Genomic DNA, 17,366 nt, shown 5'->3' with positions numbered 1-17,366 from the left:
GCCACGATGCACAAATGAATGTCAGTAGATGTCTTGAGTCCTTGGCTTCCAGTGTTTGAGGTGGGGCTATTATTTTTCCATTGAGTACTCTGGCTTAACTAGGGACTCCCACCTTACAGTATGAGTACTGGGTTAGGGTAGCTTGTGCTGAATCCAGCTTTTACATGTGTTCAGGGAACTCAAATCTCTGGTCTTCCTACTTCTGTGGCAAGAGCTTTTATAACCACTTTAACTACTTCCTCTGTACTAAAGTTTCAACCTTATAAAGTTCCTCAAGTGTACTTCCAATGAGTTTGTTCCAGCTAGTGTTATCTTTAGTGGTCTCTAATTTGCTAATTCTAAGTTAGTGCATCAAACATAAAAGGATAATACCCAGCTGTACATTTGAATAAAATTCCCACTAATATGATGAAGCATTGTAGGTGTTATGAGGTGGGACAAATGTCGTCAGTCCCTGCTCCAAAGTCTGTCTTGTCCCCAGGCCTTTGCTTCTTAGTAGCAGTGACAGTCTCTGAGCTGACTATGGTCAGACAGACACAGGTGGACTGTAGGCACCGATTCTCACAAGTCACCTCACCTCTATGACAGGGCTTATCTCTCCTTTCTTATGTTTTCATTACATTTTACAGAGGTTTTTTTACTCTTCTGATGTGTAAGACAGAAATAGTAGGAGTGGGAGTGACAGAGTAAAATACTAATAAAGCGTTTACATATTTAACTTTTCTCAGCTTCGGGGGCTTCACCTGAAGTAAACACGACTGCCCCCATGGTGATTGGGAGGACAGACTGTCTGTAAGCTATCAGTTCCCTCTGTCTGTCTGTCTGTCTGTCTGTGTGGAGGGTGTACCTAATGCTGATCTCCTGTCCAGATCAGCTGCGACAGGAGCTCTGGGCATGTCCAGGAGAGTATTCACTGTTACAGACAGAGCACAGCACAGCCAGATGGGTCTCAGAAGAGCCTGCCAAGCCACAGCACTGGAACTACCTAGCAGGCCTGTCTGACTTCTGACACTGTGGCTGGACGTCTCCAGAGTTTATACCAGAGAGCTGAGTGACTAAGTTTTGAAAGGATTACAAACACTTCCTAATATTTAAATAAGTTTAAAACTTTATGCCAGGCTACATTCATAGCTATCCTGGATACAAGCCTGTTGGATATATCTGACAGAGTTCATTGATCCTGCAACTCCTTTAGTCTGCATTGTGGGTGATGTAAAGCAAATTAAGATGTGACACTAGGAGATTCAGAATAAGGGGTACCTTTATTTTGAGCTGTTTTTCCCCTGTATTAAATTATGACATAAGATATAATTGCTCTGGAGGGGTTAAGCAGAAGAGAAAGGTTAATGCCCACAACTTTATAAAATTAACAACATTTTAGTCTACTGTAATACTAAGTGACCTTAATGTGGGAATCTAGTTACTCATCAGAAATGAGCTCCAATACTTTGAATTAATGTAGAAAAGCTGGAACAGCCAACTGACCTCATTGGTAGCTAGTGCTTTATTTTACATGGACCAACAAACACATGGTTGTACGTGCAGGCTCACCTGCTGCCAGACTGGACTCGGCTGCCAGCATGCAGTACAGATGTCTCCAGCAGCATAGATATCAGGAAGAGATGTGCGCATCTGCTCATCCACTCTCAGGCCGCCATCTTCTTCGAGATCAAACTAAACAATTTTTCATTAGCATAAGGATGACAAAATCAGAAAGTGACTTTCCATTCTGAGGAGCAAGTCAGGCCTGTGCATGCTGACAAATGCCAGTCTCTGATCAGAAAGGTAGAAGGAGCTGCCGAATGTGTATACCTAGCTGGACTCCAGGGATTCCGTTCCTACTGAACACATCCAAGTATCCCAGAATTTCAACATCAAAAATACCCAGTATTCAATGTTTACCCCAACCCTAATCAGAAGAACATTCTTTAAGACATCAAAAACTAAAATGCGAAGATAACAATCTGTAAGCTTTATTCTTGAGAACTTACACAGGTCAGTCTGTCACCAACCTTTAGATAAACAAATTAGACACTATGGCTCTAGGTGATCTTAAACTGGATGTTAAGTAGAAGAGAATTTGTAAATCAGTGTTGCTGCCATCTTAGGTTACAGTTAAGACTAAAATGATGACTGTTTGAAACCTAGATATGACAAAGATCAGGACTATAAGAAATAGGTAAGTGGAGAGAATTCACCTTACATTGTTTCCATGAAGAAAAGGATGTACATTTGGGATGACTCCTGTAGCGCTGACGAGGAAATCACAGCCATATATTTTTCCATTGGTCAGTTCCACATACACAGGCCACATTTCTTTAAAGAAAGGAAAAGGAGGTCAGCATGAAGAAAAATGCAAATCGACCCATTCTTATCTCCTTGTACAAAGCTAATGTCCAAGTGGATCAAAGATCTACATATAAAATCAGACAGACTGAAGCTTATAGAGGAGAAAGTGGACAAACCTTGAACACATGGGCACAGGGGAAAAGTTTCTGAACAGAACAGCAATGGCTTATGCTCTAAGAACAAGAATCGACAAATGGGACCTCATAAAACTGCGAAGCTTCTGTAAGGCAAAGGATATAGTCCATAGGACAAAACAGCAACCAACAAATTGGGACAAGATCTTTACTAACCCTACATCCAATAGAGGGCTAATATCCAACGTATACAAAGAACTCAAGAGTTAGTCTCCAGAGAATCAAATAACCCTATCAAAAAAAATTGGGTACAGAGCTAAACAGGGAATTCTCAACTGAGGAAACTCAAATGGCTCTAAAGCACCTAAAGAAATGTTTAGCATCCTTAGTTATCAGGGAAATGCAAATCAAAACAGCACTGAGATTCCACCTTATACCAGTCAGAATGGCTAAGATGAAAAACTCAGGGGACAGCAGATGCTGGAGAGGATGTGGGGAAGAGGAACACTTCTCCATTGTTGGTGGGATGGCAAGCTGGTAAAGCCACTTTGGAAATCGGTTTGACAATTCCTCAGAAAATTAGACATAGTACTACCTGCGGACCCAGCTATACCACTCCTGGGCATATACCCAGAAAGTGCTCCTACATGTAATAAGGACACATGCTCCACTATGTTCATAGCCTTATTTATAATAGCCAGAAGCTGGAAAGAACCCAGATGTCCCTCAACAGAGGAATGGATACAGAAATTGTGGTATATATGCACAATGGAGTACTATTCAGCTATTAAAAACAATGAATTCATGAAATTCTTAGGCAAATGGATGGAACTAGAAAGTGTCATCCTGAGCGAGGTAACCCAGTCACAAAAGAACACACATGGTATGCACTCACTAATAAGCGGCTGCTAGTCTAAAAGCACAACATAAACAAGTTACAATTCACCCAGCACAGGAAGCTAAAGAAGGAGGATTTAAGTGAGGGTGCTATGGCTCCTCTGAGAAAGGGAATATAATACTCACAGGAGCAATAAGGGAGGCAATGTGTGGAGCAGAGTCTGAAGTAGAGGCCACCCAGCGACTGCCCTACCTGTGGATTCATCCTATAAACAGTTACCAAACCCCGACACTATAACAAGAAGCATGTACCAAAAGAAGCATGCCATGGCTGTCTCCAGAAGGGCCCTGCTAGAGTCCTACAAATACAGAGGCAGAAACTAGCAACCAACTATTGGACTAGGCTTGGGGTCCCCAATGGAGGATCTGGAGGGTGGTCCGGAGGAGCTGAAGAGGTTTACAGCCCCATGGGAAGAACAATGACTTCGGACACCCAGACACCCTCAGACTCCCAGGGACTGAACCATCAACCAAGGGGTACACATGGTTCCAGCCAAAAATGTGGCAGAGAAATGCCTTATTGGGCATCAATGGGAGGAGTGGTCTTTGGTCAGATAAAGGCTCAATAGAGGCTCCAACAAAGGGAAACGGACAGGGGTTGGAGGGTTGGGAGGGAGGTGGGAGTGTGTTGGGTAGAGGGGCATATACATGGAGGCAGGGGGGTGGGAGGAAGGGTAGGGAATCTTTGGAGAGGGGGGCTTTTGGGAGGGGGAAATTGGGAAAGGTTTTACCATTGGCAATGTAAATGAAGATATTCAATTAAAAAAAAAAAGGAAAGGGATTCTCAAGTGTCATCTCCAGCAGTTATCCACAGTAACTGTGAATGTAACAGTAACAGAGGAAAGGCAGACGGCTTCAGAAGGAAAGCCGCTCGCTGTATTGTCTGAAAGTCCTCTGGCCAGGACAACTGAGCGAAATGACAGCCTTGTATTGAGCAGCTTCAAAAGCATGGCACTCTAAAGGACACAGCACTGTCCTTCAGACATGGGCATCGCCATGATCATGTTCTAAACTACTTGTGAAACAATGTGATGGACACTTCATGTCACTCATGCTTAATCCTCTTCTTTCCTTCCTTTCTTTTATCAACAATTTATGTATATGAGTACATGGTCCCTCTCTTCAGACACCCCAGAGGAGGGCATCAGATCCCAGTGAGATGGCTGTGAGTCACCATGTGATTCCTGGCAGTTGAACTCAGACAGTAAGAGCAGTGTCTTAAGTGCGGAGCCATCTCTCCAGCCCCCTACTTTTTCTTCTTGATGCTTCTCCTCACTGTTCAGTCTCTCTGTGAGCTCTACCGTCCCCTTTCCTACAGAAACCTGCAAGACTACAGAACATTAGTTGTCTGACGGCAGTGTTGATTATTCACAGGTCTGTGTGTGGAGGATTCTGTATCTCACAAGTGGTGTAGATTAAGTCCGGGGATCTGCACTTAGTCCCAAACACATAGATTTTTAAATTTAATGTAGAAGGCATGATACTTATGAAAACTATTTTGAAATACTGACTGACTGGGTTGGGTTAGGATAGTCCAGATACTGTCGACCCAAGTAAAACGGAAAGTTGCATAACATGGAATTTGTTAGAAAACTTAACCAGTAAGTAGTGAAATGAGGGCCTGTAGTTACTGATTTATTCTGACCAAATTTCATATGAAATTGTGCAGTTTAAAATATAGCAAGATTAAGATCAACTTAAGTAATAATTTCCTTTACCTGTATCAACTGTAACTGACTTATGGTGATCCTTTGGAAAAGCCAAGGACTTTTTTCTCATAATCTTAAACTCCTCTTGAAGGTAGATTTTCTTTACTTCACATCTGTCTTCAATGTGAATACTGTGAGAAAACTGGAAGCAAAATAAACACTGGTCAGCACGATTCAGACAGTGCCTGTGTAGACAGAGGCAAATACAGATACTGATACTTCCAAGTGAGCCTCTCAGAGTCTGAGCGGGACAGGAGTGAGCAGGAGCCATCCAACACCTGAAAGGCCAGGTGTGACATGGGAAGTGGGAGAGGGGAGCCTGGAGGGGACATCTGCAGTCTCAGTGTGGCCCGCCTGGCTGTGTGCTGTATCAGAAGGGGGCACTGAGGAGACAGCAGGCAGCAGTGTCCCCTGAGGGACTCTTAAAGCCTTCAGTAAAGGTTAATGTGCAGTCTTGGGAGACCCAATAATCTAGGAGCAACTATTTCATGTCATTCCTATCCCCAGTTAGATACCAGTCAGCCAGCTCCCCTCCCACCCACTTAAACATCAAAGTTTCAAAATAAAGACATATTTATATTCTGGCAATATCTGAACAACAGCTTTTTTTGTAACCTAAAACATTAAAGTATATGTCAAGGTAAGTGATAGCAAGTCATCTACTTATTCAGTTAAAAATATGAAATACATGTTTGGCTCCACCTAATAACCTTTGTTAACTGGGTGTGAGCATCTCAGTGACCTTCAGCGGAAGACTGAGAACTGCGGTTATCCGTGTAGTCTGTATGTAGGTGTCTCCAGCTCTGCAGTTGAAAAGGAAGCTGAACGGCTGTCTTAGAAAACTTTCATGTTTGCTATTTTGGGTGGCCAACTGGGACAGAGGTTTTGAAGACCTTTCCTGCATGGCTATACTTTAGGTCAAGAGACCCAGAAATTTGGTGTTTGGACACGTCTCACTGGTTTATGGAAACGTACCTCTTCAGTTCCTTTCAAAGCCAAGTCTCCGTGCCAGTCTGGTCCAAGGGCACTGCCCACATAATCGGCTTTAGATTTGGTTCTGGTTTCCTTTTTTGCTTCTATGAATATGGAAGATTTTAAAACTCTGTATTAAAGAACCTCTGGTCTGGCAGTGGTGGCACACACCTTTAATCCCAGCACTTGAGAGGCAGAGGCAGGTGGGATTCCTGAGTTCAAGGCCAGCCTGGTCTACAGAGTGAGTTCCAGGACAGCCAGGGCTACTCAGAGAAACCCTGTCTCGAACTGCAGCCCACCCCCCAAAAAAAACCTCTTTAAAGCCTTTGTACAGTATCTTTATTCTCATGCAGACACGAAGCATGGTGGCACTGTCACATGCAGACATGCAGCATGGCACTATCACATGCAGACATGCAGCATGGCACTGTCACATGCAGACATACAGCATGGTGGTACTGTCCCATGCAGACATGCAGCATGGTGGTACTGTCACATGCAGACATGCAGCATGGCACTGTCACGTGCAGACATGCAGCATGGCACTGTCACATGCAGACATGCAGCATGGTGGTGGCACTGCCACACATAGACTGGCAGCATGGTGGCACTGTCACATGCAGACACAAAGCATGGTGGCACTGTCACATGCAGACATGCAGCATGGTGGTACTGTCACATGCAGACATGCAGCATGGCACTGTCACATGCAGACATGCAGCATGGCACTGTCACATGCAGACATGCAGCATGGTGGTACTGTCACGTGCAGACATGCAGCATGGCACTGTCACGTGCAGACATGCAGCATGGTGGTGGCACTGCCACACATAGACTGGCAGCATGGTGGCACTGTCACATGCAGACATGCAGCATGGTGGTACTGTCACATGCAGACATGCAGCATGGTGGTGGCACTGCCACATGCAGACATGCAACGTGGTGGCACTGCCACACGTAGACTGGCAGCATGGTGGCACTGTCACATGTAGACACACAGCATGGTGGCATTGTCACTCTATTAGTAGCTTTCTTCATTGAGTGCTCTGGGACCCAGGCACAGAGCACGTGACCTTGCACCTATACATTGTCTGTAAGTGCCCAGCGTGTCTTCTTCAGGGTTACATACTTGCTGATTTAAAGAATATCAAAATTAGCTATTAGATTTTGAATTTTGTCCATTTGTATTGTCTCTAAAATTTATAAATTCACTTTGAATTTTATAAGCCAAAAACTTCTTGGAAGATAATTAAAATTAAACTACTGCGTATTTATTGTTTTCAGTGAATTCTACAGAAAATAGTCATGGACAATGCTCAACTGTAGCAACTGTTTGATAAATCGGCTGGTCAATTATTTAAAATTCCCATTTATATTAAGTGTCTATTTTCTATTTTTAATTAACTTAAAAGAAAGTTGTTCAGATTTCGTTTTGTTTTTGTTTTGAGATTGGGTCTGACTCTGTAGCCCTGGCTAGCTTAGAATTCAGAGCCTGCCGCTTGTGTGCTATGATTAAAGGCCCATGCCACCATGCCTTTTACTTTTTTATACTTTAAAAAAAATATGTTCAGGGGCTGGAGAGATGGCTCAGTGGTTAAGAGCACACTGGGTGCTCTACCAGAGGTCCTGAGTTCACTTCCCAGCAACCACATGGTGGCTCACAATCATCAATAATGGGATCTGATGCCCCCTTCTGGTGTGTCTGAAGAAAATGACAGTGTACTCATATAAAGAAATAAATCTTTAAAAAAAACGTGTGTGGGTATTTTGCCTGCATGTATATCTGTCCACCACTCATGCTCCTTGTTCCCTCAGATGCCAGGAGAGGGTGCTGGGTCCCTTGGAACTAGAGTTACAGATGTGGTGGGCTTCTCTGTGGGTCCTGGGAATCAATTTTGGGTCTTCTGAAGGATCAGCACTAACCCATCTCTTCAGTCCCTGTGTATTTTCTAATCTGAACATTTCGTACAAAGATGAAGAAATAAAGACCCATATTCCTGACCCCTCAATACTTTTTACTGAATTTTCTTATAGTTAAAAAAAAAAAATACAGTTTTTCATCTGTGAAGGAAATGAGCCAGATAATATACTTACCTTCAACTGTATATATAGTTCTTTTATGTGCAATTTTAGCCTCTGATTTTTCAGACATGAGCTTGGAAGTCAGAAACTCTGCTGCACCTGCGTCAAAGAATGTATTCCCGATGGCTTTATCCTTTATGGCCCAAATCACTTCACAGCCTTCGATTTCATACCTAGGAGGAATGGTACAGTTCCCTGTAGGAAAGTCAAGAAGTCCTGCAAGGAACAGCTGTTCTGTGCAGCAGAGGTAATGGCACGGCCTGCACAGGGGAGTGTGGGTCACTTGGGGACAGTAAGAGTTAAAGTAGAATGAATACTGAAGCAGGCTTATCCACTCAACTGAATAAACGCAGCGACAGCATGTGCGGTTTACCACAATGACTGTCGCTCTGGCAGTCAGTGAACACCAGCCGCACATCTCTGTGCTTCGAGGGGTAAGCAGCCCCCCCCCCCTTTCCTGGCTGCAATGGAAGCAGTAAGGATAGATGGACGGTACAACCTAACGGGACTGAAACACTGCTTCGTCCCGTGGCTTTTCTAGCTGCTTATGTAAGAAAACTGGAAGGAGATTTGAAGACGAACACCTTCATGCAGTTGTAAAGAACTATCACCTGCTTGAAATTGTCACTATTTACTGAACTTGAAATTTCTTAAGATGAAAATATTTTGTATCAATGTGTTCTCATTTCTTCAAACCACAAATCAAGATGTAAGAATAACACACATCCTAAGGAGCATGACTGGGTTTTGCCAGCTAGACAGGTGATGTAGAAAGAGACTGGAAATTGCTAAGGGTACACATGTGTGGATCATTAAACTATGTTCACTTGTAGAACACATTATGAATCAAACCTGCCCAAGTCAAACACATGCTGTTTAGGGGAATATTTCTGAAAGTTGGACTTTCTCTTTGAATATATGGGTGAAGCATGTATATTTGTCTTTTAAGATGTGGTTTCTCATCTGCAATAACGATACAATCTAAGAGGATCCTTTGGTGTTGGAGACATACTTACGCCAGCTCCAGAGCAATGCCGCCATTCCCGACAATCATTATCCTCCTGGCTTTTGTAAGCTTTTTCTGAAATTCCTGTGTTAGGGAGAAATAATGAGATAGCATTTTGACTATGTACAGATATCATTGATGATATTTGAATCATGGGTATTTTACAGGGTTTACAGGGGGACAACAAAATAAATCTTATTCCTCCTGTGCCGAGGCACGCATTCCCAATTATCATTATGGCCTCCCCTTGCGCCTGGGATGTCACTTGTGGTCGGGACAACAGCACCTCTCTAGAGTTCCCTTGTCTTTCTTTCACATTTTAAGGCCCTGCGAGCCTCGGCCCATAGGTACTAGACACTGTCTAGCTCACCACACACCCGGTGATGACTGTATCCGTTACTGGCAGCAGGCAGGCCTTGGTTGCAGGCTTCCCCAGAGTCCCTTGCTTCCTGCAGTTCTAGGGACTGAGAGGCAGGGTGCGTGAATGAGGAGTCGTTGGCTTTAGCAGCTAACGAGATGACTGGGGAGAGCTACTTAACCTCCTCAGTCCTGTGGTGCACACTAAAAGGAACAAAGACACCACGCTTCCCAGTGTCTACATAAGAATGATGGCTGGACACCATGTACACAAGCTAAAGAGTACCAGGGACAGAAACTGTGGCAGTAACCAGAGAAATGTTACCATTCTAGGACAACTCGTGCCTCCTGCACCACCTTTCCTCATACCACCACCACTACCCCCAGCATCCCCCCCCCCCCCCGAAAAAAAATTAACATGCGCTCCAAGTCCTTCTTTCTGGCACTTTTACATAAACAGGTGTTCCGTGTTCCTTGCTTTAAAAAGACATCAGAACAAAGATTTCATTGCTTCTCTCTAAATAACCACTGCCATTAAGTTCATATAAAAAGTTGCATCATGGACTAAAATTGACTCACAGTTCTCACAGGCCTTCAGGAAGGCCTATAACAAATGGGCACAGAGATGAAAGGCACACAGGATGCAATGAGTATTTATTGACCTTAGAACTGTGGATCACTGTCAACCTGTGGGTCAAGCAACCCTTTAACAGGGATCACATATCAGATATCCTGCATAACAGATATTTATATTATGATTCATAACTATCAAAATTCCAATTCTGAAGTGGCTGTGAAATAGTGTTATGGTTAGGGGTCCCCGCAGCTTGAGTCCCTGTGCTAAAGAGTCACAGCATCAGGAAGGCCGAGAAGCACTGCCTTACAGTAACGGTACACAAGGAGCACTCAGCGGTTACCCTAGAATAAGGAGGTCATCACCTGCTCACCCTCTTCCCGACTTGTAACACAGCTACTGATCCATGGCCTCTGCAATCCTTACAGAAACAGTGATACAGCCCCTAGTGCACACAATCCGTATGCACCTCAGTCAGTACTACATGCCTTCCCATCATCCATGCAGCTGCCTAGGCAGCAGGGCCTCCTGGGAGTCACACATACTGTCCCGAGAAGTCAGTGAGTTCGTGGACTAGACGGCCAAGCTGAAGCACTCAAAGTGTGTGCGCTCTGGTTATGTGAGCCTAACTGTTCGTACGGAGATAGCTGGCTCTGCTGATGGTTCCTCTACATTCTCAAGGAAACAGTAGCCTGGAGAAAACTGTTAGCTGCTTTTAAGAATATGCATCCTATGAATGGAAAGTAATCACATCCTTGTTGGGTGTGGAGGTGGAAGCAGAACCCCTCTTGGTTACGAGGGTTGATAAACCCTGACACAATTTAAAATGATGGTCGCCATGCGTGGGAGGAGTGTGGTCCTACTGGGAGGGTTGGCCTGTTACAGGGCAGAGCGACATGCTAAGCAAGCCCTACAAGGACCTTGCAATCATTCCCGATGTTGTTTCTTGCTGGGGAATTAGTAGGAAATCTTAGTATGACTTACCTTTGGAAACATGATTGTTACACTGTTAGGTACAAATCTCCCATTCCCAATATGGAGCGATGAACATGCGCTGATATGAAAGACGCTGCCAAGCACTGTCTTTGTGACTCACTGGTAAGTGAGGTTGGCTACAGTAGGAAAGTATAGCCTTTCTGTGGCCTCTGAATGATGACAGGTCAGAACCACCTTTTGTGTGACGCTGCAGGAGCTAATGGTCAGCCAGGTGCTCGATTCCCAAGGAAACCTCACTTCTCTTTCACAGACCCACCTGTAACACCTCACCTGAGCACTGTCTGTATCTCGGATTCCTAGTACATATGGATTCCCCTCGCAGATTAGCTTTGGCTTAGCTCCAGCACACAGACAGAGTTTCTTATATACATACTCACGGCCATCTTCTGTGAGGATGCACTGTAACACAGGGCAAAAAAGGCAGAAGGAAAAAGTTTAGACAAAAGCAAACCAGGATCTACTAGAGGCTGCCTCTTGGGGCGCTCCATGCTCAGAGTGATTACAGCTACCTGAGAGGGGCGGGGTGATAAGCATTGGCCATAATTTATGTGGAGAATCAGATGGAAACTAGATTCCTCCTTTGAAACAAAGAGTTTTGCATTAAAAATCTCAGGATCATGCTGACTTCAAATTAAAATAATCTCCTCCTTCCCCACCTCTGAAGACCATGGGATTCTAATTGTATTATACCTTAATAATCTTTATATTTTAATGGGTTCAAATGATTAGTACATGTTGAAGTTATATCTTTTGAAAAATAAAATAATAAATGTATTAAGATATTTTTATTATTAAGTGGTAACAATAGTTTTGTAGTAATTACTAGCTTTAACAGTGAGGATTTTACATGTGTGCACTTTTAAAAAACAAGTGTACATTTAAGAAAATGCTTTTGTTGTGTTGTTGAGGCAGGGTCTCATACAGCCAACACTGGCCTCTAATTTCTTGTGTATCTGAGGATGACCTCGCAGTCCTGATTTTCCTGTCTCCCTCCAAAGTGCTTGCATCACGGGTGTACACCAGGCCTGAACATGGAGTGTTGTGTTTTAATTCAAGTGAAAAACATGCTAACCTCAAAAACTAGTGCACCATGGCTTTAAAGTCATGTCGACATTAGTGAGTCTAAAATTACATTTTGTTCCTTAATGTGGAATGAAAAATCCACATATAACTAGCACCTTTGAGAAGGTAAACAACTACTAAGTACTTGCCACTATGAGAACGTGGACCACCAGTGAATGGGTTCACATCTGCGCCGATGTGTGGTTTGTAAACTCTGGCAATCACAGCAGTCACTCTCCACTGAGGCTTTTGTTACCCACAATACTTTTCACAAATGAGTAACCCCATAGCTGACACAGTGTTGCTCATATAGAAATGTCATACCGGTCTTCCTTCAGATTTTAGATGGCAAACAGAAGGCAAAGTCACTGACCAAAGTTTTAAACTAATTCACATATAGATTGGTTAAAATGCCAACTTTTTTTTAAAATCAGCTATCACCAACTTTTTGGAAGTAGCTGTGGAAGTCCAAGCTGGCATAGTGGTGACACATCTGTTGTCTCAGGACTGAGATGAGACAAGAGAATCAGGAATTCAAGGACAGCCTGAGCTACAGAGAGCAAAAGGCAGAATCCTCTAGACTATCGGGTGACATGCAAGAGATAGAGACTGGGGTCACGCAGGAGATGCTTGTGGATGTCACTAGGAGACATTCTGATGTGTAAGTGTCCCTGTGTGCTTTGCCTTTAAGGGCTTACTTCCACTTGAAAAAATAACTGAGCTATTATCTGGACTCTGTTTCCATAACAAGGAATACTCACTGTGAATTGGAGGTCACATGTTTTATCTTTCATAGAACAAGGCACTTTTCCTTTGTTTTTAATGAACTGTGTTTTACTTATAACTTAAGAGCTGCTTACAGAAACAACTATAAACACCCTTTCCCATCCTTCCTAAAGCTCACGTGGAGAAACGGCATCCCTGGGACTCCTGACCTGGTCTCATGTGTGAGGAGGAACAGCACCTGGAGGGGCTGGTAAACTCCCTCAAACCTGGCACCGTTCCCAGTCCTTCTGTCCCTGCCAGCCCGGCCCTGCTCACCTTGGGCAGCTGCAAATGGGTTGTAAGCTGAGGTTGGCCAAGAGCAGCTTGTCCCACCTCAGTTCACCCCTCAGCGCTAACAATAGATGCATCTCACTAAAGCACTGTGCCACTCACACCTTTGCCACGTCAGATGGCTACCAAACAAACCCATGCCACCCGATCTTACTTACCTACGCTTGCTCACCGGCCTCCCTTCCCACAGCCTGCTAATCCCACTGACCCCTGTCTGTCTCTCCGCCTCCTGCTGTGGGCTCTGCAGTTCTTAGAATGTCCTCTTGTACCTGCAAACCCTTAACTCAGCATCTTTAAGAAGCCAGGTCAAGTGTGTCGCTCTCTCTGTGGAGACTTACTAGGTCACAGCCGTCAGAGCTTTGATGGTAATCTCGTGACTGTACATTTGTACACTGTTATAATGTAGTCTACACTCTCTCACACTGACAACTCATAGGACCAAGTACCCTGTGTTATTCCTGTTGTATGTCAGAACCTTGTGCTGGACCTAAGATAATGGGTATTCTACACACACCATCAGAATGTAAACTGAGGCACAGAACTCTTTCCAGGGGGTAAATTTTCTAATAATGGGGACTGATGTCTCTAGCCTATACAGTTTAGGCACTTAGATAATGGTGGAGACAGAAGTATACTTAGGCGAAAAGAAGCAAACCCTTAACAGTGGAAAAATATCATTTAACAAGAAAAAGTCTTACCTGTTCCTCACTCCTCAGCTGCGTCACTCCAGATTCTACGACCTTAATGTTGGGAAAGCGATTTTCCAGCATGGTACTTGGCTGTTCTTCAACATCAAATTCTTCCAGTACTTTAGAAACCTTTATGAGATCAAACAGACTCTTAAGTGCACATTTTACGGAGCTATTCTTTTGGCTTATATAGTACTGTTTCATGCTCACAAACAAGGCCAGCCCACTGCACTGCTGTGGATTGATCTCTCATGTCTCCCAAAGACCCACAAGTTAAAGGTCTGGCGGTCTCTAGGAGGTGGAGCCTAAGCAGGGGCATCACGCTCCTTGTAGGGGAATACTATAACCCAGGGCTCCTCTCTCTGCTTCTCAGCCTACGTGTGGTTCGCAGCTTTGTCTACCACACACTGCTGTGATGCTCCACCTGCTGGCAGGCTGCAGACCACTGAGCCACCTAGTCATGTATGACAGATCCCTTTCCTCCTCTTTCATCCTTGAGGCTGACAGTCTCCGGCACTTTGTCATGTTGATAGAGAGTGGATCACCACATGCACTGTACAGTGCAGTGAGAACTGGGCTCTGCCGCCTCTGCCCTGAGCTCAACTGTCTGTCCTGACACGCCTGTGCTTTCTGTGGTTGTTGTTTGCTCTCAAAATATCAACTAAAACAACTTACTTAAGCAGTGTTTAACTGAACAGATGATCTATCTTCTTAAACCTATTCTAGCTTCTCCACTCTCATTGCCAGATGTAGACCCTTGTTTCCTGTGCCTTAAAACGATCATTGTAGCAGGGGTGGTGGAGCACACCTTTAATCCCAGCACGTAGGGAGCAGAGGCAGGTGAATCTCTGAGTTTGAGGCCAGCCTGGTCTACAGAGTGAGTTCCAGGGTAGCCAGGGCTACACAGGAGAAACCAAATCTTGAGAAAACAAAACAACAACAAACAAAGACTATCACCACCTCCTTGGGTTCCCTGCCCCCTTTGCAGCTACGTCTCCTGTGGAATGATTTTTCATGTATCCAAACCCTTTACTTCTTTCTCTGCTGCCACATCTTCAACCACAAACAATCCTCCAGACCCCAGCAACCACAAACAATCCTCCAGACCCCAACAACCACAAACAATCCTCCAGACCCCAGCAACCACAAACAATCCTCCAGACCCCAGCAACCACAAACAATCCTCCAGACCCCAGCAGCTCAGACTCCCTCGTTCTTGTGCTGGCGCACAGAACCCTGCAGCTCAGTGCCTAACCTTGGCTGCTCTTCAAACACTGAGGGAAATCGGACCACAGGGCTTTTGCAATATGCCTGTTTTCAGGATCTTTTTACATTTTCTTTTGAGTTACCAAGGAACCTAGAGACCTATATGAATATGCCCAGTGAGGTTTGCTTTATTAAGACATAAAAGTTAAAACTTCAGAATTTTCTAGTTCAGAGTAACTAATATCCATTAAACAATTGAACGCATAGACTTTTAATGGGAAAAAAGCTTCAGACTTCTCAAGACACAACCAGCTCAGTGAGAGGGATGTGTGTCACATCTTTGTGAACATTTAATTGCTGCACAGAGTTTCTCACCTGTTTGAAGTTTGTAACTGCTTTGATAACAGGAGAGGCTGTGACCAGGAGAATGTCTTCCTCTGGGAAACTAATAGCCAGCTGAATATTAAAAAGAGAAAGGAAAAGAGAAATAACATTAGGCATTGCTGAATACGTGATGCTATTATAGAGGAACAGCAGTGTAAGTCATAAAACCTCAGGGTTTCATATGTAAAAGTGTGTTATCTGAGTGTTGTCCACAATGGTACAGCACTGGTAATGTTCGCCTGTTAAAGGCGAACAAAGACCTGAACACGTAAAATCACTACAGCTGTACCTTTGGCAGACTTATTCTGCATACCAGTTTAAAGCTATCCAGCCAATTACGGACTGCTTGCTTCCATTCACTTTATAATAATGTTTTTACTTGCCTTCACTGAAGATAAAATTAAAGCAAGGCTCCAAAATGAGACAGAATCTCAGCATGACTGTTTCCAAAGCCTTCACACTCCCTCTCTGACTAGTACATATTCAGGGAAGCCAGGGACCTTTTAACATTAGCTTAACAGAATGCCAAGACTTGCCACACAGCTGTTTCATCATTCCCACCTTTCCCCCACACTTTGGAGGGGAATCCCTTGCTCGTCTCGGATTCTGTCCCATTGCCTGTGATTCCTCATGACCCATGAAGCTCAACATCCTCAGATCAGATGCCCGAGACAACGGAACAGTCCTCTGACTCAGCCTACTTCAACTTCCTATACTTGACCACTCTCTCTGCCTTTGTTTCCTTTTCATATTCTGTAATCTATCGTGTCTATTTATTGTTGGACCAAGTCCTCAAAACTTTATACTCCCGAGAACTATCTACAAGTTAGCTTGCTGCTTCATACAGCTGCCAACCATTTGTCCCTAACACACACACACACACACACACACACACACTGTAGCTAAACGCATTTATGAAGCTTTCATTTGGTCCCTTCGCTCCCTAGCTCAAAACCATCTATTTGCAGCCTTTTGTTAAACACAGCATGTCGTATCAGCCTATGTGGACTGAGCTCTGTCAGTCTTCCTTGCTTCTGTCTCTTATTAGCTTCACTGCTTGCAATGTAAGCTTTCTGTTGTTTTTTATTTCATGCAGGAGTATGCTTTTCTTCTCTCTCTCTGGTATATCTTTACACATTCTTTGTTTGAGAGAATTTGCCCCTTAATTCACTTCTATCAGTAATTCCTAAGATTATGTTAACACAGCGTTAACAGTGACTTGTAATACGAACTCTTTGGGTGGAGATGCGCCACCCAAGTTTAACAACTCAAAACACTTCCTTCTACTATTTCTGGTGACTTCAGTGGTTGGTGATCGAAACAAAACAGTTCTTTTTGTAATACACACATGTAAACACATCTGATTCATTTGTTTATCATAATTAGAATTTCCTCATCTGTAGTCCTTTGCCCCAAACTTCCGCTGGACATGAAATTTTATCTTTGGAGTTCAAGGTTGCATCAGAATTATTAATGACGTGGCACCTATCAAGATACTAAGTTTCACGTGTGAAGGAAATCTGGAAAGTGGGAGAATTTTCTGTCCTAATGCAAGGCCTCCTGCCCATTTGCACACCATTCGGCACAGAGTCTGGTTCGCCTTTGGATTCCTAGCTACTCAGGCACTAACGCTCCAGCAGAGCTACGCAGAGCTTCCCAAGCCGCGCAGCAGCCGAGTGGGCGTGGCGAGGGGGACGAGCGACCCGCGAGGCGGTCGGGCCGCGATCTCCGGTCACCAGGACTACAGGGTCCCGAAAGGGGCGGAGCACGCTCCGACGACGAACCTGCTCGGCACACGTGACGCCAGCGATGCCGCCTCCTACCACCACGAACGTCCCCGGCGGTCGCGCGGCCTCCATGGTCCCCGGGGGCTGGCGGCTGGCTGTACCCTGGTGAAAGTCCAAGCGATTTTCTACCCGGAAGAAACGCTGCCCGCAAAGCCACTTCCGGCGC

The 17,366-nt window shown here is 44.4% G+C and overlaps 1 protein-coding gene across 1 annotated transcript in view; it reads right to left on the bottom strand.

Annotated features, from left to right (window-relative positions):
* The window catches only part of Pyroxd1 (pyridine nucleotide-disulphide oxidoreductase domain 1), a 19,272-nt gene extending 1,906 nt beyond the window's left edge, over nucleotides 1-17,366 (bottom strand). The window contains exons 1-10 of the mRNA XM_052175214.1: nucleotides 17,198-17,366; nucleotides 15,405-15,485; nucleotides 13,833-13,952; nucleotides 11,287-11,415; nucleotides 9,100-9,173; nucleotides 8,096-8,256; nucleotides 6,005-6,105; nucleotides 5,039-5,171; nucleotides 2,204-2,316; nucleotides 1,552-1,674 (exon numbers count right to left, since the gene is read on the bottom strand). Coding sequence (XP_052031174.1) covers nucleotides 1,552-1,674; nucleotides 2,204-2,316; nucleotides 5,039-5,171; nucleotides 6,005-6,105; nucleotides 8,096-8,256; nucleotides 9,100-9,173; nucleotides 11,287-11,415; nucleotides 13,833-13,952; nucleotides 15,405-15,485; nucleotides 17,198-17,272 — 1,110 coding nt within the window. The 5' untranslated portion in view covers nucleotides 17,273-17,366. The remainder of the gene's footprint in view (nucleotides 1-1,551; nucleotides 1,675-2,203; nucleotides 2,317-5,038; nucleotides 5,172-6,004; nucleotides 6,106-8,095; nucleotides 8,257-9,099; nucleotides 9,174-11,286; nucleotides 11,416-13,832; nucleotides 13,953-15,404; nucleotides 15,486-17,197) is intronic.

Source organism: Apodemus sylvaticus, chromosome 2, assembly GCF_947179515.1.
Source record: "Apodemus sylvaticus chromosome 2, mApoSyl1.1, whole genome shotgun sequence".
NCBI classification, from domain to species: Eukaryota; Metazoa; Chordata; class Mammalia; order Rodentia; family Muridae; genus Apodemus; species Apodemus sylvaticus.
The sequence above is the reverse complement of the archived record's forward strand: the minus strand, read 5'-3'. Positions and strand labels throughout refer to the sequence as shown.